Here is a 23,174-nt window from a genome sequence, read left to right on the forward strand (position 1 = left end):
GATGCTGATGTACCATCTGTGTAAGCAGGAATGCCCTCCGGACCAGCAGGTGTAAGGATGGTGCTAGATTGAGGCACCGGTGGTCAGCAGACCACTATTGAGTGGAGCTGATGGCAGCCAGGTAATTCAGCAGGCATGCTGAAAAATATAGGTACTGACCTGAGCAGGGGATGTAGATGTACAGTCTGTGCAAGTAAGAACACTCCCTGGGCCAGCAGGAGTGAGGATGGTGCTGGATTGAGGCCTGAAAGATGGGCCGCGATTGGGGGTAGCCAGCAATGGCCAGATTTGTCCAGCAACGGGGAAGGCAGGATGAAAAATACAAAAAATAAAGTTAAAGGAATACTGCGCTGTGAACCTGCAATCTAGCAGCCAGCACCGCCTGTAGACAAAAAACAAAAACTGTGAATAAATATGTAGCGATGACACTTTGGACAAGGTGTCTGTTGTGTACAAATTTAGTTTTTCCTCAGAACAGTAAAGGGGTTCTGAGGGTTAATTATGTAGGTTTAACTTTGACATCAGTTTGGCTGGGCTGTGTTAGAGTTCTACCTGGTCATATGTACAGTTGAGTGCACATGACAGGCTCAGAACCAGGCCTGGTTGGATGCTTTCGGTATCAGCGTTCCCCAGAGCCAATCAGTGAGTGCGTCTGGCCCCGCTGAGGAGTCTGAGGAAGGGTACTTAAGATGTTGAAGTCACCTGTTCCGGGGTTCGTTCGTGAGGCCATAGCTGCCTGTTCCTGATTCTGGATCAGGGTAGCCCTGCGAGGGGTCCCGGTCACGGGAGCGTGTGTTGCTCCACAACATGGTTCGGGTGACTGACCCCAATAGACCCTCCTGGTCTGGGGTAAGGATCCATCTGTTCCCGAGTCTTGGAACCGGCTGGTCCGAGGCGCAGTAACTGAGGGAGGATTCAAGGCGTCTGGGTGTGCTCTCGGCTTGGAGGGTCACTGCAGCTCGTATAAGCAACCGGGGGAGGACTCTTCGGAGGAGGGCCAACAAGCTGGCATCCCAAGAAGTGCCTGGTTGCTGGGTTGTGAAGGACATTAATGAATCCACACTTTTCCAGTACTGCCAAGGAGACAGAGAATGTTCCAGGTACTGAGGAAAAGGTTCCCGTTCACTTTCTGTTACCAATTGGGGTGTTAATATTGTACAGAAACACATCAAGTGCCAGGAGGGATATATCATGCAATGAAAAGATGGGCTAACATAGCGCGATACCGTATAAACAAGGCAATTTATTAAAAATAGGATAAAACACTCACATTTAGAAGAGTAGAAAAAAGCATGTATATAACAAAGCAATGCAAACAGGAGGTCTCCCCGACTTGCATCACGGTTGTATGATATATCCTTCCTGCCATTTACCTTCCACCCTCCTCACGATGATTGGAGCCGTCAAGTCACTATTCAGTGACAGTCCAAGGTCGATTGATTGATACAGATCTAGGACCAGTTTTTTCCAACAAATATGTTCACCTAATAAGCTCTGCAGACTTGGGTGGTGTAAGCCCCGCCAAGTCAATAAGATCTGGTAAGCCTCCCCCTGTTTACAGTGGTAGTACTTCTGTTTTTCCCTTCACAGTTCATACCAGTGATTGGAATCCCCCATATGTCTAACGGGACTGCACATCTAATTGGATTTCTTTGGACTTTATAATTCACCATTTTCGTTTTTTGGATTTTGCTTATTGTGCAGTTAATATACTAACACATTATTATACTAGCAAATTTTTTTTACTACTCTCATTTTTTATGAGTTTGGACTCATTCATCATGTGTTAATCCTTGTTTATTTGATGTGTTTCTGTACAATATTAACACCCCAATTTCTATCTCTCACCTTATTTATGGTATAGTCACCATACTAGCACATTTTTCACCATACCTGCATTTTTTTTAGAAATGTCACTTTTTCTTTGTTTGATTCACATTTCACCATGTATGAATCTCTGTTTATTTGATATATTTATGTTTAAGTCACATTTATATCATTTATTTATGCAAAGGATGAAAAATACAGGTCAGGATTGGTTCAGGGGAGGCCGATGAACAATCTATTGGAGTAGGAATGCTCCCCAGGCCAGCAAATGCACAGATGGTGCAGGATTAAATCAGGATCATTGGAGCTCCTTCACATTGCATCTGCTAAATGGAGCTGTCATCCGGCTGTCATACTATGTTTAAAGAAATATATATATATATTATCTCACAAAAGTGAGTACACCTCTCACATTTTTTAAAATATTTTATTATATCTTTCCATGTGACAACACTGAAGAAATGATACTTTGCTACAATGTAAAGTAGTGAGTGTAGAGCTTGTATAACAGTGTAAATTTCCTGTCCCTGCAAAATAACTCAACACACAGCTATTAATGTCTAAACCGCTTGCGACAAAAGTGAGTACACCCCTAAGTGAAAATTTCCATATTGGGCCCAAAGTGTCATTACTTTGTGTGGCCACCATTATTTTCCAGCACTGCCTTAACCCTCTTGGGCATGGAGTTCACCAGAGCTTCACAGGTTGCCACTGGTGTCCTCTTCCACTCCTCCACGACAACTTCACAGAGCTGGTAGAATTTAGAGACCTTGCTTTCCTCCACCTTCCATTTGAGGATGCCCCACAGATGTTCAATAGGATTTAGGTCTGGAGACATGCTTGGCGAGTCCATCACCTTTACCCTTAGCTTCTTTAGCAAGGCAGTGTTTGTCTTGGAGGTGTGTTTGGGGTCATTATAATAAATACTACCTTGTGGCCCAGTCTCCAAAGGGACGGGATCATGCTCTGCTTCAGTATGTCACGGTACATTTTGGCATTCATGGTTCCCTCAATGAGCTATAGCTCCCCAGTGCCAGCAGCACTCATGCAGCCCCAGTCCATGACACTCCCACCACCATGCTTGACTGTAGGCCAAACAAACTTGTCTTTGTATTCCTCACCTGGTTGCTGCCACACATACTTGACACCATTTTGAGTGGACAGCAAATTGACACTGTTATAAAAGCTGTACACTCACTGCTTTACATTGTAGCAAAGTATAATTTCTTCACTGCTGTCACATGAAAAGATAATAAAAGACATGATAATACAATATTTACAAAAATGTGAGGGGTGTACTAATTTTTGTGAGATAATGTGTGTATGTGTATGTATATATATATATATATATATATATATATATATATATATATATATATATATATATATATATATATATACACATTTATTTATTTATTTTATTGGTTGAACTAGATGGCCTTATGTTTTTTTATGTCTTGTGTCTTAAGTGAAGGGGGCTGGAATACTTTATAAATGCACTGTATGTATGCAAGAGTTGAAGAAACACTTTTACTATGCCTATTCAAGCCAAAGTGACTATTTCTGCCCAAAAAATAACCCCCCCCCCCCCCCCCCCCTTAATAGCAAGGTATACTCACCATTCTGTTGTACCACCTCCCAACTTTATCAGACCACTTGCTCCATTGTTTTAACAGAGCAAGGCTTACAGTTATGGGGAAGTATGTGATAATGCTCCAACCTGATTGGCCAAGCACCAGGCTCAAACAATATGTTATGTGAGCAGGGCAGTAACGTCATCCATCCTGGTAAGTGCCACCACTGGGCTTATCTGCGATGAACTCCTGCAGTGGAGAGATAGTCATGGAACCTGGATTGGTGAGTATGCTGTACTGGCAAAGGCAAGCTATAAGAAGGCACTGTCATTTTGTACTGAAAATTAGCAAAGATAAGTAAGAACCCCAGCTTCTTACTTTACCTGGGCCATGTTCTGTGAAATGTTTACGTCTTGTCTGGCAGACATTTTCTTTGGCACTAAGCTCTCATAGACTTGTATGGGACAGTCCCAAGAAGAAGCTCCAGCATCTAAGAAGGTCCCAGTCTATGTTCAGACATGCAGAAGAGGAATTATGGCACAAGAAGTAAACATTGCACAGGGGATTGCTCTAAAACGGAGGTGAGTAAAACATTGGGGTAGTGGGTGTTAGTGCAGGTTAACTCAGGAGTGGTGGATTAGAGGAATTTACCAAAAAATTACAGCTGTCCTTAAACTACAATGTCAAAGTATATGTAAACCTTAACAACAAACTTCTCTTACTTGCTTGGTTTTTTTCTGTTAAAAATGTAAAGTATTTTATGATATTATTTGTTAAATGCAAAAGAAATGTTTATCTTGCCAGGAAATCAGAACTATCCATTTGTCCTGTCCCCTTTATCTACTGTATGTTATGGCATAGATTCTATGCAGCCATTCCAGTTTTTATCATGTGGCTACTAGTTGTTTGGCTGCCTATGCTTTGGGGATAAAGACAGTGGGTGTGACTGAGTAGTTTAGCAAAAGACAACCTCAAATAGACAAAAGACTTCTGTTCTATTGACAGAGGCCAGCTAAGGAGATTTGGTGTTTTATACTCCATGAAAAGCTACCTTTAAAGCTAATGAAGGCAAATCTAATTAGGTAAAATGCCCCGGGGAAGATCCGGAATCCACAATGTTTGAACAATATATTTAAAACAGTTTGCTTTAGCTTCCAATCTTAAAACAGGGAAAGAGAAATCTGGCTCAACCTGCTCTACTACCTTTTATAAAACACATAAAAATCAGCAGACTGCACGATGCATTTGTATGTGATGTGTACACTGGATATTATAATGTACATGTTAAAATTCACGTATTATATCTTTTGTTCAAACTTACTAATATTTAATAATATTTTGCTCTGTAGAGTTTACCAGGAAAGTTAACCACACAAAACCTATCTCATCTCATGAAGATCCAACGCCTATCTTGACGATTGATGGTAATGCAGAAAAGAAAAATAACCATACACAGAAGTACAACAATTCACAGCTCGAGCCACCCAAAAAAGACCTATTTTTCTTGAACAATGTTGCTGATTTTTTGAGGGGGTTTCCTTCAGGACTAAGGATTGAAAAGTTGAAGCAACATGTCCTTAACACTCATCACATTGACTTAGAATCATTAAGCAAAGAGCTTGGTTATAATGATATGCCAAGCATGCTAAAGCAAGTACCAGGCATCACATCTTTAAATGGTGATGTTTTCTTTTCTTCAGCTATTCCAAAATCTAAAGAACAACTTAAACAAGTCAAAAAAGTCAAATTCTCTGAGAAACGTCTGGTTGATTATTTGAAAATGTTTCCTTGTGGGCTAAAAGTTGATACCCTAAGACAACACATGAAAAACCAATACAAAATTGATTTGATGAAATATAGCCAAGAAAAGGGCTCTACAGATATGGTTGACATGTTGCAAAAGGTACCAGGCATTAAAGTTTTAAACAAAGACCTTGTTATTGCTTCAGATGTTTATAAAAAGTCTAACAATAAATCTGAGGCAACCATTAAAACCACATCTGTCAAATGCCCAATTAGTGCTACCCCCGGTGTGACAAAAAGTCTTCAGGTAAAAATAAAGACACCACAGGTCAATCTGGCTGTCACAAAACCTAGTACTTCAAGGCCCACTGGAACCAGTCAACAATTATCTCTACCTACTCACCATATTCCATTTACAAATGCAACGATTAACAGCCCTCAAAATGTGCATCAGGGATTACGTCCAAATATGTCCTATGCTTCAGCCTGTGCAAGTAATTTGGGAACAAATCAGGTTAATGTGCAGAATCTCCAGTGCCCTCCAACCTTCAATGTGCAGAAAGCTCACAGTGCCAAAATAGCACAGCCTAATCACAGGGAAGCTCCCAAAGATGTAATACAAAGTTCCAACATCAAAGATAAACTTCAGCTACTATTGAAGTCTCATTCCAATGGACTATCCATCTTCCAGCTGAAAAAAATATTTCTTCTTAAATTCCAACAACCACTTGCTTGCCGGGGAGTTTCAGTGAGAAAAATCTTGAAGAATATGGAGGATGTAGCATACATAAAAGGAGTAGGAGTCCAAATGAAGGTGTTTCCAGTACTTTCAGAAGACAATCCATCAGCAAACATATGTAGTGGTAAGTAACACTTGCACCATGCGAAAAAAATTATTTTACAGCGCCAATAGTAGTATTTGAGAGTAGAACCTACAAACTATCTAATATTAAAGAAAATCATAAACTGCTGCTTCTCTGAATTGGATACACTGTCAAAAACAGTATTAAACCATAGAAAAAAGGAAAGCAGCGCTGGCTAAAGACTAATCCCTTAGTTGGTCACCCCCTAAAACAATGATAGTGTTATGAAACCAAACCATCTCTGTTAAAAAACCTAGCGAAAAAAATAGTGACTATTGAAATTAATATTCCTACGGAAATACTGTATTTTTCGCTCCATAAGGTGCACTTTTTTCCCCCAAATAATGGGGGAAAATGGCTCTGCGTCTTATGGAGTGAACACTGACCAGGCCTCCCCCCCATTGCCGCCTCCATGTTACAATACCAGGCCAGCGGCAGCATGGGCATCTCCCGCGATCGACGGACGATCTCCCGCTGGGCCTGTCACTCAACCACAGACAGAAGACAGAGCAGCCCGAGCGGCCAAATGGAGTACGGCCACAGCGGCCGCTCTGGCTGCTCTGTCTTCTATCTGAATGACAGGCGGATGCATACAGGAATGTCAGTCTGTGTGAGGTGGAGATGGCACAGGTAAGGCAGCATTTCATGGCACTGTTCAGGCTGCATTTCATGTGCACTGGTGAGGCTGCATTTTATGGGCACAGGTCAGGCTGCATTTTATGGGCTCAGGTCAGGCTGCATTTTATGGGCACTGGTCAGGCTGCATTTCATAGCCACTGGTAAATATTTTAGTACACCATTTGGGTAGCAAGAAATACGGTATAAAAATGCAATACTATAGCAATAGCTAATATTATGAAATTAAAAATATGCATACAAGTAAAATGCTAGTGCAATGCAAAATGATGTGACACAATATAAACCACGTGTGCAATATGCTTATATCATAAGGTGCAATATATGCAAAAATAAAGTGCCAGTGCAGTGCAAAACTACAGTATAACTCAAAAAATATTCAAAAAAGTTCATAAAGTAAAAAATCAAACAAAGTCCTTAGTGGTGAAAAATAGAAAGTCCCAAAAAAACTCAAAGAAAAAGTGATCAGTCTTTTTTTTTATTGTTTATTTGTAACATTTTTAGAAATCTTACAATACTGTGCATAAAGTGAGGCATTACAACGAATAAAGATAAAGAGCATTACATATGCAAGTGAGTAAGACATATCAAGAGCATGGTATAGTTAGATAATAAAGTTGATCTTTGATCAACTACGCATATTTATTATACCATACAAAATAATAAAATAAAGTGGAACATCAATAGGTGTGAAAGACAGCATATCTAAGCCCTTGTACACAGTCGGAAATTCCGACCACAAAATCCGTTGGATTTTTTCCGACGGATTTTGTCCGAAACTGATGTTGCATACACATGGTCGGACAAAGTTGTCGGAAAATCCGATCGTTCGGAACGTGATGACGTTCATTCGTTACGATGGGACTACGTTCAGGCTAGTAGCCAATAGCTTTTGTCTCGTAATTTGATCTGAGCATGCGTGGCACTTTGTCCGATCGGAATTCTCTACAAACGATCGGACAAAATCTGATCGGATCATGTTGTCGGGAAATTTTATATCCAGCTCTCAAACTTTGTTGGTCAGACATTCCAACAAAAAAAGTCCAATGCAGCCCGCACATGGTCGGATTATCTGACAACACGGTCCGATCGGATATTTTCTGTCGGAATTTCCGACCGTGTGTACAAGGGCTTAGTTAGCTCCAGGAGGGTCGGGAAATTCAAGTGTCATCAGAAATATAACATGTAGTATAGGTGAAACCTGGCATTCAAAATGTATTGTTTTCGAGGGAATATTCAGAATCATCCCAAGCTTTCCATATCTTATGAAAAGAGGGTAATGAGTCTTCAGTCATTGCAGTCAGGTGTTCCATCCTATGTATTTCAGCCATTATAGAGAGAAATTGATGGAATGTGGTGGGAGAAGTGGACAGCCAAGTTCTAGGTATAGCTCGTTTTGCAGCTAGTAGAATGAAAGACGTTAGCTTCCCTAATCCTTTAGAGGTACCCGAAAGAGAAAGGCCTAATATAAATGTATGTGTATAATGTAAGTGTATTGGGTTAAGAGGTATGGAGGTGTTTAATAAATTTTGCAAGAGCTCTTGGATTTGTATCCAAAAAGGGCCGATAGAAGAGCACTCCCAAAAAATGTGGAAGTGAGTGCCCGTAGTTTCATTACACCTCCAGAATTGTCTAGGGGCGGTTGGGTTGTGGGCGTGTAGTATGTCTGGGGTTCTATACCAGAAAAGCAAAATCTTAATTGCAGTTTCTCTCTGCACTACACAGCGTAAGATTTTTGATGAGGATTCCCAAATTTTTACCCAGTCTATTAAAGATATTGGTCGTTGTAATATATGGGACTATTTTTTCATATAGCTATGGGTGGACTCCGTTAAACGGGGGGATTCATGTAAGATTTTATATATGGATGAGATTAGTTTGGTTTCATATGGTTCATTGACGCATAAAAGTTCGAAGTTGTGGGCTTCTCTAGAGATAGAGATAGTGAGGGGGATTTAGAGAGGGAGAAGTGTTTAAATTGTATATATGAGTACAAAAGTGATGTAGGGAGTTGTTTCACAAAAGACAGGAGTCTACGTGTCACTGGGTGTTCAAGTTGTCACAATTGAGATTCCTGCATGAGTCCATGGGAGCATCCGCACATTGGATAGTCCATCAGGGATGTCCATATTAAAGAGTAGATTAAAAAATGGAGGGCAGGAAGAGGAGAGGGAGAACAACTCCAAATAGATAGGGTAAAAGCATTGGAGCCAAGCATAGGGATCTTAGTTGAGGCATGTATTTGGTTGAGAGGGCCATAACATGTAAAATGGATGTATCGGGACAGTAACCTCCATTTCAATCTCAGCCCATCTATTTGGGGCCTTCCTAGATATCCAGGAGATGAGATGCATAGTAATATTTAATGATGTCTGGGGTGGCCAGACTTCCCCTATTATTTAAGCCTAGGGCTACTGAGCTTGCAATCCTATGGGAGGCGTTATTCCATACAAAATGGAGACATTTCCTTTGGAAAGGCTTCAATTGCGGCATTGGAACTGAGATTGGGAACGTCTCAAATAAGTATAGGAGTTTGAGAAGAATCGACATCTTGAGAACGTTAATTCTTCCAAGGAGAGATATAGGGAGAGAGGTCCATTGATTTAAAAGACAAGTTATTTCTGTGAACATAGGGGAAGTTAGCTTGATATAGGGAAGAGTAAGAGGGTGTGATATGGATAAGTATTTAAGTGTGGAGGTGCACCAACAGTATGTTTTGGAGAAGACTGAGTTGGTCCGGTGGGATGTTCATGGGTAGAGCCTCCTTTTTGAAGGATTCATTTTAAACCCTGATATGGCTCCAAAGGAGGCCAGGGTGTTGTGTAGGGAAGGTAAAGAGTTATGGGGTGGGTAAGAGTCAGCAAAATGTCATCAGCAAAAAGTGATAGCTTATATTCCTGCTGTCGCACCCCCTAATGTCTGGGTGGGACCTGATGGCCAAGGCAAGGGGTTCCAGACTCAAAATAAAGAGCAGGGGTGACAAAGGGCAGCCCTGTCTGGTACCATTATTTAGGGGGAACCTCTGTGAGGGATGAGAAGACAGCTGTACCTGGGATGAAGAATTAGAGTATAAAGCCTGTAAGGCTTGGATAAATGGGCCTGAGAACCTCTAGAAAGAACTGCAAACATAAATGGTCAACTTAGGCAGTCAAAGGCTTTTTGTGCATCTAGACTAAGGCCGCGTACACACGCGGGGACTGTTCGCCCAACTTTGTCCGTCAAACAGTTTCGGCAAACAGTCCGCTCAAAATTAGCATGGACGGACATGGCCACACACGACGAACGAACAGTTTGCTGAAACCGTGCGCGATGACGTGAACGGCACGTACGACAGGACGAAAAATACGACGTCCTATACACTGCATTATAACTTTCGGCGTGTAAATCCTTTCTGAGCATGCGCGGAACTTAGTTTGACGAACAAGCCTACACACGAGGGGACTGTTCGCTGAAACAAAGTTTCAGCGGACAGTTTTTCGGAATTTCCGAAAAACCTTGTTCAGCGGACTGTTCGCTGAAACTGTCCGCTGAAAGCCCACACACGAGCGGACTGTTTGCCGAAACACTGTTCAGCGGACAAAGTTGGGCGAACAGTCCCCGCGTGTGTACGCGGCCTAAGAACAATGGCGGGATGTTTTAGTCTTGGTCAAGAGGTCTATCAGGTCTATTGTCCATCTTGTGTTGTCCCCTGCATGTCTTGTCGGTACAAAGCCTATTTGGTCTCTGTGTATTAATGTTGTCAGCAACAGTGAAAATCTATTGGCTAATATTTTAGTGAATATTTTGTAATCTGAATTTAATAAAGCGATGGGTCGGTAGATGCCAGGCAATGAGGGGTCCTTACCCGGTTTAGGAATAATGGTTATAAATGCATGCAGAAATTGTGAATGTGGGATGGTGCCTTTGAGCAAGGAGATAAAAAGGGTCATTAGGTACGGGGTTAAAATTGAGGGGAATGTTTTGTAGCAGAAATAGGGGAGCCCATCTGGTTCTGGGGATTGACCACCTCTGTTATTTCCTCTGAAGTAATAGGTGCATGAAGTATGAAATTTTGTTCAGGAGAAATCTTAGGTAAGTTCAACCACTTCCAGACTGCCGCACGGCATTATATGTCCTAATTTGAAGAGGGATATCTTTGTTATAGCAGCAGCTAGCTACCATAACCCTGGCATCCTCTTCTTCGGCAGGCGGTCCAGTCTCCGATAATAGTGGTCTCTGCGTTGGATTGGTTGTAAGATCGCTTTTATCGGTAGAGGGAGAGGGACCCCCCACCTACAGTTTTCTCCTGGAGATGTTGACTCGACGAGCTCTCCGGCCGGAATGCCAGGGACACGCTCCGCTGCCACTTATATAGTGACAATGGGGCGGTGTCACATGGTATATGTCACATGGGTTGGTCACATGGGTTGATGTCACATGGGGACTATGACATCGTAAGGGGGCGGGGTCACCATGTGACCAACCCATGTGACATATACCATGTGACACCGCCCCATTGTCACTATATAAGTGACCGCACAGCGCGGCTCTGGCATTCTGGCCGGAGAGCTCGTCGAGTCAACATCTCCAGGAGAAGAAGAAGAACAAGAAGAAGAACAAGAACGGAAGGCGGCGGCGGCGGCGACGACAGCGGCGACAGAAGACCGGGCCACCGCCTGTAAAAGAGCTACAAGAAGGCGCGGTGGCCCGGCAGAAGAACCGAAGGCGGCGACAGAAGAACGGAAGACGGCGACAGAAGACCGGGCCACCGGACCAGGCGCGGTGGCCCGGCAGAAGAACCGAAGAGGGGGACAAGACCCCCGAAGTCGGGAGAAGAGGCCGGCGGCGGGGAGGAAGAAAGCCGGACTCCTCCGCTAGCAAAAGAGCTACACACACATAGCGGAGGAGTCCGGCGAGAAGACCCCCGAAGACCCCCGGAGCTGTGCAATAAAATGTTTTTTCTCTGTGTTGTGTTTTTTATTGTACTTTAGTTCACAGGTGAATGGGTAGGGGTACATTGTACCCCATACTCATTCACATAGGGTGGGAGGCCGGTATCCGGGGCCCCCTTCTTAAAGGGGGCTCCCGGATTCCGATAAGCCCCCCGCCCGCAGACCCCGACAACCAACGGCCAGGGTTGTCGGGAAGAGGCCCTTGTCCTCATCAACATGGGGACAAGGTGCTTTGGGGTGGGGGGGCCGCGCGGCCCCCCCTTCCCCAAGGCACCCCCCATGTTGAGGGCACGCGGCCTGGTACGGCTCAGGAGGGGGGGCGCGCTCGCTCGCCCCCCTTTCCTGGCCGGCCGGGTAGCGTGCTCGGACAAGGGTCTGGTGTGGACTTGGGGGGAACCCCCACGCCGATTTTTTTCGGCGTTGGGGTTCCCCTTTAAGCCCATTCCAGGCGGCGGAGCCCGCGACGTCTCCTTCGCGGGCCCCGCCTACCTGTACACGCGCTCGAAATGGGCGGATTTGCCTCCGCCTTACGTGGGCGAGTCCGTTCATTTCAAAAGTTGAGCGAACTGTTTGCCCAACCTTGTTCGTCAAACAGTCCGCTCGTGTGTGGGCAAGTCCGCTCATGCAAATTTTGAGCGGACTGTTTGATGAAACTGTTTGCCGAACAAGGTTGGGCGAACAGTCCGCCCGTGTGTACGCGGCCTTACTTTTAATGTTGTCTTATTTTTTAATTCAAAAAAGTGTATTTTTTCCAAAACAAAGTGTGCTTGTAAGACCGCTGCGCAAATACGGTGTGACAGAAAGTATTGCAACGACCACCATTTTATTCTCTAGAGTGTTAGAAAAAAAAGTATACTGTTTGGGGGTTCTAAGTAATTTTCTAGCAAAAAAAACAGTTTTAAACTAGTGAACAGCAAATTTCAGAAAGAGGCTTGGTCCTTAAGTGGTTAAGGAGGCCATAAAGTCATCAAAACTTTGCCTGTGCAAATTGGGGAGTAGATTTGGAGCTCAAACAATTATAAAGTACCTGGTAGAAGTCGCCAAACACCTTAGACATGGCCTTGGGACAATACGTGGGAGTACCATCTGGCTGCATTAGGTGATCAGGGATTGATAGGAAAGGGTGTAGCTTAAGTCTATTAACCAGCATCCTATGTGGTTTTTTGGCATACTCGTAGAATTTTTATCTGAACTACAATAAAGATTTGGATATATTGCTTATGTCGAATGACTTAATGCGGTCGCGGATCGTGATAACAACTCTCAATCGTTCCATAGTGGGAGATTCAAATAGGTGCATCTTTGCGGCTCTCAGCTGGGAGATGATTTCAGCTTTCAATTTAGTGGAGTCCCATTTTAAACAAGAGCCCGCAGATATGCACTCACCTCTGAAAAAAGCCTTATCGGCTTCCCACAGGGTGGAAATCTCCGACACCGAACCTTCATTCAATTAAAAAAATTCAGACAGTTTTTGTTGAATCTCTGGGTTTTGTATCAAGGATTCATTAAGATGCCAATGACAGGTTTTGGGCATTGTGGTGGGCAAAACAATATCTAAATCAATGGGTGCATGGTCCGACCAAGTGATAGGATTTATCTCTGATGACACTACATGGGATAGTAGAGGGGCAGTTACAAAGAAATGGTCTAGCCTAGAATATATCTTGTGAGGGGGAGAGTAGAATGTGTATCCTTTCTGAGTAGGTTGTTTCACTCTCCACATATCATAAAGGTTGTGAGATCTAGTCAATTTACAGAAGGAGACGGACAATTTCTCAGTTTGGATCCATGGGGCGTCTTGAGATCTATCCTTTAATGCACACATTAAAGTCTCCTCCTATTATCATAAAAGGCTGTGAAAAGGATTGCAGCTTCTCAAACACCTTTGTCCCACAACCAATCTGTCCCACTTTCGGGGCATAGATATTAGCCAGGATAAATGGAGTATTTTGGTGACTACAACTCAGGAGAACAAATCAACCATTGGGGATCCAGATAGGAAGAAAGGACATGTATTAGGCTGGTACGTTTAATGAGAATTGCAACTCCAGCTTTCCCAGAGGGATCGGAAGCCATAAAGGCAGTAGGGAAACGTTTGGAGGCAAACTTAAAGGAACCGCCAGGTCTGAAATGGGTCCCCTGAATCATAATCACCTCCGCTCTGAATCACCTAAATTCCATTAAAGCTAGCCATCTTTTTTGGATGGAATTCAGGCCCTTCACATTGCAAGAATAAATCTTAGCCATGATACATAAAATAGGTATATAGCTAATGGGCTACAGAGTGTGAACAAACAGATTTTGATCCGTGGTGCAATAAACACAAAGAAATTAAAGCGTATATGTTAAAATGGTGCTAAAAAAAGCACTGAAAACCAAAAGAAGGTTAAAAAAAAGACCTGGAAATGAAGAAACCAACAAAAAAAGAGAAAAATTGAAAAAATCATATACATTTTTTTTTAGATGCCTGAAGAGAAAAAATTCTTCAGGGATCCAAGGCAAGGGCCTAGGACATTGGTGAGGCTGCCTGCAAGATCTGACCGTGGGGTCCCTTCTCCTCTGAGATAGTAGGTCACAAATTAAGTGGGAGGCAACCAGCATAACTAAAGGTATAGTAAAAACTTCAAAAATTTCTAATGTTAGTACTTCAAACAGCTGGAAAGAAGAACCTCTAAGTAGAGGAATTTGACTCCCGTAGTGGAGTCAGTGGCATAGACAAACTAATCGTTGTCTGTTTATAGTAATGAGAAAAAATCTGCTGGAGGTGGTAAGTTCTCATGTTGGGAATCTGGAAGGGTTAGCTCGTTGAGGGGTTGAAGAGGCCTTCTGCGATCTCTGATGAACTGGGGTCCAGATATTGGCTGGTGTCGTGAGTGGTTTGGGGTTTGAGACAGGAGGTTGGAGTTCATCCTCTTGGATGGGTGGGAGTCCCAAATTGCAGATGGAGGAATCACTTTCATAGAGGTCTCTTAACAAGAACTGGACACCATCTTTAGAGGCAGACAGACGAAAGGGGAACCCACATTGATAGGGTACTTGATGCTTCTGTGGATGAGTGATGACAGGACAAAGACTGTGCCTTTTAGCCAATGTGATGGGGGAGAGGTCGCTGAAATTTTTTGTATTAGTGTGTTTAAAGTCTATGCAAGATTTGTTACAGTTTGTGACAGTGATAGCTTCTTTGCTTTCATAGTAGTGAAAGCTCTGTGGTTAGAGCCAAGGGGAGGCTTGGGAGCCAGGGATCTGTGGGCTCTGTGAAGACGCCAATCGATGTCTGGGATGTGGGTTGCCAGGTGACAAATAGGCCCAGGAGGTATGAACGCAGCTCTTTGTCACTAACAGACTCAGGGACTCCACAAATCCTTATGTTTTGACTGCGTTCCCTATTTTCCAAATCCTCTTGTTGTAGTTGGAGTTGTGAAACCGTGTTGGAGTTGTAAAACCGTGTGTTTCATGGCAGCAGTGTCTTCCTCTAAAACATGTACATACTGAAGTCATTCATCAAATTTGTTTTCTAACGTATGCGTTCCCCAAGTAGATCTATCTCCCCCTGAGCCTGTTGTGTTCCGGTGGGCCGGCCAAGCTACTCGAGGCTGGGGATTGCGGCCTATAAAGGAAGTGCTCCATGAGGTGACTGGGCAGGATCTTTGACAGCGGGATAAATCTGAGGTATATACCTTTTTGGAAGCCAATCTTTCCAATAGGATGCCTGGGGGCCACTTTCTGTCGGTGGGGTTGCTCCTGAGGCTTAGGATGCTATATTAGCAGTGCAGGAGCTGTGGACAAGAAGACGGGGACTGGAGCTTCCACCATCTTTCACACCGCGCATGTGTCTCAAAGTGATCAATCTTGTAAGAAAGTGCTATATTCCAACAATATAGATGACACCCAGTAAGATTCTTCACCGATCAACCTAAATTAACTCACCAGAGTTAATGGTCTTATAAAACCAGCTACTGTGCTTATTACTGATACCTTTAGACTAGTAGACTGCAAGATGCTGGCTCCCAGTATGATCCTCTTTCAGTGGGTCCTTACATCCAGGTCCCAATCAGGCATATAGGTCAAGTAAAAGGAAGTAAGGCTCTCATAGTGTAAATCCATAAAATGCACAAGCTTTTTAATAAAATTGTTTAGGAACACTCACATTTACAACAAAAGGAGGAAAGAAATGGGACTTTATATGAGGCTAGTCACTGAATGCATACCTTATTCAGTTCATTTATAAAATTATTTATTAATAACAAATCACATTATAGATGGTGTCAATCTGAAATACAGGACACCGTATAATGTAATACATTAGCATAAATATGTAATAGTTATACAGAGTAAGATAAAATGTAATAAGCATTATAGTTACAAAAGGACACTCATCCGTTCATAAAAGTTCAATGAGCATAATCGATTTTTCATGGTGAGCCAAAATTGTCTAAGCATCAGTTAGATGTAACTTGATGCACATTTCATGGCTCATGCCAATCATCAGGAGTAAAATGCTCTGAAATTAAATCAGTGATATCTATAAGTATAGGATATCCTTTAAACGGAGAACAATCTCTCAAAATAAAAGTGTGTATAGCGATGTGACTCCCATGCGCATGGGTGGGAGTTGAATAATTTCTGTCCAGCCTATCAAATGGCGAAAGACATTGAAGCCGGAAGGAAGACTGGGTAAGTTTGTCATAATTTATTAATATGCTGTTCATACTAGCGCATTATGGCATAAGCCACCTGGGGGCCCCTAAAAATAAAATGATATAGCAGAGTTTACTACCACTTTAAAACCACTTATCATAATTATGTCAAAGGAAACACCCATTCACATACACTATTAGATACACTTGTAAAAAAAATTGGGGTCACTTTTATTCCTATTACAAGGAATGTAAACTTTCCTTGTAATAGGAATAAAAGTGACCCATTTTTTTTTTAAACAAAAAGTAAAATAAATAAGAAAAAAAAAGTAAAGCACCCCGTCCCGCCAAACTTGGCGGGACGCGAACGCATACGTAAGTTATGCCCACATATAAAAACAGTTTTCAAACCACACATGTGAAGTATCACCACGATCGTTAGAGCGAGAGCAATGATACTAGCACTAGACCTCCTCTGTAACTCAAAACTCGTAACCTGTAGAAATTTTTAAATGTCACCTATGGAGATTTTTAAGGATAAAAGTTTGTCACCATTCCCACGAGTGGGCGCAATTTTGAAGCATGATATGTTGGGTATCAATTTACTTGGCATAACATTATCTTTCACAATAAAAAAAAGGGCTAACTTTACTGATGTCTTATTTTGTAATTAAAAAAAGTGTATTTTTTCCTGAAAAATTGCGATTGTAAAATCGCTGCACAAATACAGTGTGACATAAAGTATTGCAACGACCACCATGTTATTCTCTAGGATGTTTAAAAAAAAATACATAATGTTTGGGGTTCTAAGTAGTTTTCTAGCAAAAAAAAATATTTTAACTGGTAAACACCAAGTCTGAAAAATAGGCTCGATCCTTAACTAGTTAAGCTGAAAATACACATACATTATTTTCATTCAGACTGTAGGCTGAACAAAAATGTTAACAGATTCCTCCATCCACCCTAAACAATGTGGATGGATGAATCTTCCAAAGCAGCCACTGTACTCTGACACAGGGCTGCTGTTAGAAATCATGGAGCCCCATACAGCCTATCTGACAGCCTACCTGAAAAGAGGCACAGATCCTAGTACTGATCTTCCTGCAGCGCAGCCAGACAGAGAAAGAGGAGTATAAGCCGGAAGCACTGCGGGGGGATCCACAAGAGTCAGCAATAAGGCAGCACAGCTGGCCCTCCTGGTTTTCAGGTGCCCAGGCCACCCTTCTGCCCCCTTCTGAACTAATAGGACCCAGACTCAATACAGAAGGGTCAGCAATACTGCCTTATCAGCTGCCTTGACAGCTGGTAGCATTGGAACATTTGATGAATGCCGGTGCGGTTGGTCCTGTCTCCTACAAACTTTTAATCGAAAGCTGTAGAGCAGGAGGGAGTTAACAGGGCACAGAATATCGGGTTCATCAGAAATCAGCCAAAATGTGCTCCTTGTATGGCCAGATTTATGCACAAATTGGAATATTTGCATAGTGTTGTAGTAGTAAATTACTGTACAGCTCTGAATGATTCTTAAAAAACATAATCATTGAAATTATTTATTTTTCAGATTCCACACCACAAGGAGCTGCTGTTTCAAGTCCTTTGTTGATAAAGAACAATACAGAGCATATAAAACATAGTGTACCAGTGCTCCTATCCAGGCAACCGCCTTCTTCTGGATACAGTCATACAGATTTAACCGGGGGACATGTTCCAAAGTCTAGTACGGGAGATATTAGTCATAAACAGACCCTTTGTCACACAACTGAAATTTTTAACAATAAATGGGACACAACAACCATTTCACATCCAGCTAATAATCTTCATCCTGCTGGAGATGCAGAAAACATCATTGATGCCCAATGGCCTTTATTACCTCAGAGGTTGAATATTTTAAAAGAGATCAAACAGAGGGCCAAGGTGTCTGATCAACTACCTGAAAATATCCCAAACAATGATCTTTGTCTCAAACTGAATCCAACTGCAACATCCCAGCCTCAGGGGAAGGACAACAGCGCACAAAGCTTGTTAAAAGCACACCAGGATCCATCTAAAACCCACTGCAAAATGAATGATAAACAAGAGCCTCAGACTTCAGAACTAGCTCATCCCAAACAACAACCAGGCTTTTCTTTCGTATTGGAAGAGACGGGCTTCTCTTTTTTGATGGGAGAGACAACGGTAGATAAAGACAAAAATCACATGGAAATGAGCTTGGTTGGTCCTCCTCCTAACATGTTCACAGATTCAACACAAGTAGTTTTTGAGCTTTCTGGAAAAGATGCAAAAAGGAATACACATGCTACACCCGTACAACCGAACCAGTCTGCTCATTGTAACATGGCTGCTCCAGAGGCTAGGAGACATTCTGTAAATGTTTTGCCACAACAATTGATGTCTGATTTCAGTTCAAAAAATGTGCCACAACAAACAGACACTCATCCCGTGGCTTCTGAACTTTCAACTCCAAACCAGAAAAGTAACAATTCCCAGTCACAACAAGGCCAAACCCATAACAATAACAACATTTTTGATCCTTTAATTTTGGACCCAAAAAGACAACAGGTGACACATACACAAACACATTTTACATCTTTGCAGGCACAAGGCATACCGCCTAGCTCTTCCAGTGTGCAAATGGTATCTATGCCTTCTAAGGGACAACAGGAAACATCCAGTTCCAAAAGTGTTTGTGAATTTGTACAAAAAAGGTCTACACCATTGCCAGCAAAGCAGGAAGTGACTAAGTCAAATCTAAATAATAAAAGTGGGCTGACTGGGTCTACTAAATCACAGACCCCGGAAAAGGCTCCTACTTCAAAAACCAAAATCAAAGCTGGAAATCAGCATGAACCCACAGAAAAGAATCTTACAGGGGTACAGACAGCTAGCAATGGTAGTCAAGCATTTTCTTCGGTATCACAAATTCAGCAAGTGCCAACAAACCCTTCTGTAGACACCAAAGGAGCTCCTATATCAGACACACTACACAAAGATGTCGATTTTAATGCTGTCAATGGAATGTCAATTTTAGAAACGCAAAAAAAAGAACATTTACAAACCAGAGTTGTTGGAACAAAAACACCACCTTCATCAAATCAACAGAAAGCTAATACCGGCTGTGTTTACACACGTGAGCAGACAGTAACTGAACCTTTCCAGACGCAACCAAAAGTCCCTGATCCACACACAAGTTCATCAATGGAGCAGAGCAGATCCTCACCTAGAATACACCACTACTATAATGGCACTGCTGGTACAGCACCAGAGCAGGAAAAAAGATTTACTTCAAAATCACACCAGCATGTTTCACATTGGGATCATAGCGTTCCTCCCGTTCTGTCTGCACATCCGATTACACCAACTAACCAGCAGGACAGTTCAGACAATAGTTCAGAAGAAAGTACTCAAACATGGCAGACAGATAGTGATCGATCTTGCTGCATATTATGATTTCCCTCCACTGTACAAATAAACTCACAATTTTCAGAATTTAGGTGGTTTTGAAAAATGTAAGAAGGGTGCAAAATGTAATTAAAATAAGTCAGCAAATATGGAATTTGTTAAAGTATAACTTAATGCAAAACTTTTTTTTTTGGATAGAGCGGAGAGGGATTAAAGCACCTGCCAGGTATTTATTGCTGTCTGTGTCACCTTTAGTGAGTTTCATCCTCTCAATTTGCCCTGTTTACCATTATTGTAAGTAAAATCCCAAATTTTGGGTTGTCTTCTGAAAAGGAAAAGAGAGGAAACTTCCAATGGGGACACTAGTTCTGGTGACAACTAAGAATTCTCTCACTTTAGAGGGATTCCCTCACTTCCTGTTTTGGCTATTGGAAAAGAAGTGAACGAAAATCTCCCCAATGGGACACAGGTGGTAAAAAATCTGACAGGGGTTATAACGCTCCCCCATACACTATCCAAAATGAAAGAAAAAATATTGCCTTAATTTCTACTTTAAAGTGGATGTAAACCATTACATATACCAGGGATATGCAATTAGCGGACCTCAAGCTGTTGCAAAACTACAAGTCCCATCATGCATCTACCTCGGGGTGTAATGCTTGTGGCTGTCAGAGTCTTGCTATGCCTAATGGGACTTGTAGTCCTGCAACAGCTGGAGGTCCACTAATTGCATATACCTGACATATACTCACTGAAATGACAAACCTCAGGTTATACACAGAGATTACACAAATCCTCCTACATAAATTGTACCTGTTTATCTGTAGCCCTCTTTCCTCTGCAGCCTCCCAAAGCACACATTTTACACAGCATCTCTGAGCTTAAGAGACAGGGGGCTGGCACCCCATGTCACACACTGCACAGCACAAAGAAGAGAGTTGAGTGTAATCTGAGACCGAATTGGATGGAAAGGCACACACCCCTCCACACAGTCCCATAGGGAAACTATGGGCATCCCATAGGATGTTAAAGTGGTTGTAAACCCTTACAAACCACTTTGACCTATAGGTAAGCCTAGATTAAGGCTTACCTGTAGGTCCAAGAAATACACGGTTTAGGAGATATTTACTAAAAGACAGGCACCGCTGTCTACGGCGCATGCACCACTGTGAGTGGCCGGAGCAGCGATACCCGGAAGAAGATGGATGATCCATGCTACAGGGGACAGTGGTGACATTGCTGGCTCCTGTGTCAGGTAAGTGACACATAATGGGCTACTATGTGATGCATAGTAGTCCATTATGCTTTACCTTTGCAGGGAGACAAAGAAGAAGTAAACCCATCAGGGTTTACTTCCTCTTTAATCAATATTTGTGTGCTGGAGGAGGGGTGGGGCTGTCCCTGGGGTTCTGTGGTTCCAGCATAGCCTGTCACAAGTGACTCATGTGATAGCAGAGGAAGAGAGAGGGGACAGGAAATACACTTGGTGCTTTGGATTAAGGCCAGTACGAACTATAGCGGGATATGCTGTGTTCATTTCTTCAATTCAAAGGTTTACAACCACGTTAAGCCTCACCCCCAATTTTCCCAATTTTGTACATTACACAGACGATTGGACAAAGAATTGCTCTCTATCTGTTTTTTGTAAGATTGTTCCTTATTACTTTATATTTACCCTCAATTTTTCACTGTGCTGTTTCCCGGTTTCAGATGACATACCATAGTACTGACATATATCAAGTTTTAAATATTTACAGCTCTCAACAGCATTTTGGCTGTGGACAGAACTATTTTCTTCATTACTTACTTTACTCTAAAAAAAATTTTTTTTAAAAGTTATCTTTCATATGATACTATTGTTTGGAATTGTGTTCCGTTTTAAAGGATAGGTGCACTTTCAGCATTAATACATTAATACATTAATAATGATATACTGTATATCAGCTACAAAGGGAACCTGTTTACTATTAGGCAGTTTCCAACAAGGCCTGCAGCCTGGCAGCAATGTACGTTATTTGCTCTTTTATGACATTGACTACTCCTAAAGATTACTAGGGGAAGTAGATGGATATGAGAGAGATGAGCTACTTATCTACTGTATCCCTTGAAGGCCTTATGTCTGAAATTGCTAGTCATCAGAAAACCAAGTCAACCGTTGCAGCTGATAGGTAAAATGAATAGTTAAGTTGTGAAAGTGTGCATATTCTTTCAACATGGAGTGAATTCTTCTGAGAAGCTCATTCATATGTTGGGAAATTAATGATTAACTCAGGGATCATACCTATGTGGTTTTGACCTGTATGCAATATTTCAGGAGCGTACTTTTCTTGTACAGACACATCAGGCGAGGAACCATCCAGCCTGCCATGGGAGATGGGATGATTATTTCCCATTAAAGCACAAATTCAGGTCTGAGAAGACAGGGAGAAGGACATGTGTAGGCAAAGAGGACCATGGTTTATCTCTTTGCCTACACATGTCCTTCTCCTTGTCTTCTCAGACCCGGTTGAATTTGTGCTTTAATGGGAAATAATCATCCCATCTCCCATGGCAGGCTGGATGGTTACTCTCCTTATGGCATCAAGCCCTGGCCTCGCAGATTACTAGCTAAGAGGTACTGAAATGACAAGGAAGGGGTTTTCAGTTGGAAAACATCATCAGCAATTAGAGCATTTCATTGCTGTTTTTCCTCTTCTTTCTATAATTTGACATAATTATACTATTGAAGAAGGACAGCGCTACTATAGTGTAGTAGCATACAGTTTATACACAACACAGTTAATAACTTTACCATAAAAATAGCATTTCATTGAAAAAGGAAAATGTTTTGCTGGAATAACTGCCAAACTTAATTTGCTACATTAATAAAATAATTCATGCTGTTTTAAGTGTAGAATTGTGTGTGTGTTTGTGGTGCACTTTTATACTTTTGTGAAACAGCTTTGCAAATTATGCTGTTGAATATGTTTGGGTCTTCTGATTTTTGAAAACAAAGACTTCTACCAGAATTCAAGGCCAGGTACTCGGTAAAACTAGGGAAGGTCAATTCTTGATCCAAGATCATGCAAAATCCATAAGTATTGATTGTAACTTGATGATCAATCAGTGATCATCTTTTTCTCCCTAAAAAACTGGAGGGACAATTGTTGGTCACAGTGAACTGTAGGGGGCCTAAGAATGTGAAAATTGATTAGCTGCTTTGGAAATGCTCCATGGATCAGACTCATTTAAGAGGTTGTAGGTCAGGCAGACTTGCAACCAGATCAGTAGTAAATATTAAAGTAGAGTATGTAAACCCAACATTTCATATCCCTGACATACTATATTGTCAAAAGTATTGGGATACCTGCCTTTACACGCACATGAACTATAATGGCATCCCAATCTTAGTCTGTAGGGTTCAATATTGAGTTGGCCCACCTTGTGCAGCTATAACAGCTTCAACTCTTCTAGAAAGGCTTTCCACAAAGTTTAGGAGTGTGTCTATGGGAATGTTTGACCATTCTTCCAGAAGTGCATTTTTGAGGTCAGGCACTGATGTTGGACGAGAAGGCCTGGCTCGCA

At 42.1% G+C, this 23,174-nt stretch overlaps 1 protein-coding gene across 2 annotated transcripts in view; it reads left to right on the forward strand.

The window, feature by feature from the left end:
- LOC143934097 (uncharacterized) overlaps window positions 1-22,498 on the forward strand; it is a 77,730-nt gene extending 55,232 nt beyond the window's left edge. For both annotated transcript variants that reach the window (XM_077457410.1, XM_077457411.1), the window contains 2 exons: window positions 4,751-6,007; window positions 17,773-22,498. In XM_077457410.1, the coding sequence (XP_077313536.1) occupies window positions 4,751-6,007; window positions 17,773-19,658 (3,143 nt within the window). In that variant the 3' untranslated portion in view covers window positions 19,659-22,498. The remainder of the gene's footprint in view (window positions 1-4,750; window positions 6,008-17,772) is intronic.
- The last annotated feature ends 676 nt before the right edge of the window (window positions 22,499-23,174 follow it).

Source organism: Lithobates pipiens, unplaced genomic scaffold (genome assembly GCF_037356315.1).
Source record: "Lithobates pipiens isolate NorthernLeopardFrog02 unplaced genomic scaffold, aLitPip1_a1.2 Scaffold_27, whole genome shotgun sequence".
Classification (NCBI taxonomy): Eukaryota; Metazoa; Chordata; class Amphibia; order Anura; family Ranidae; genus Lithobates; species Lithobates pipiens.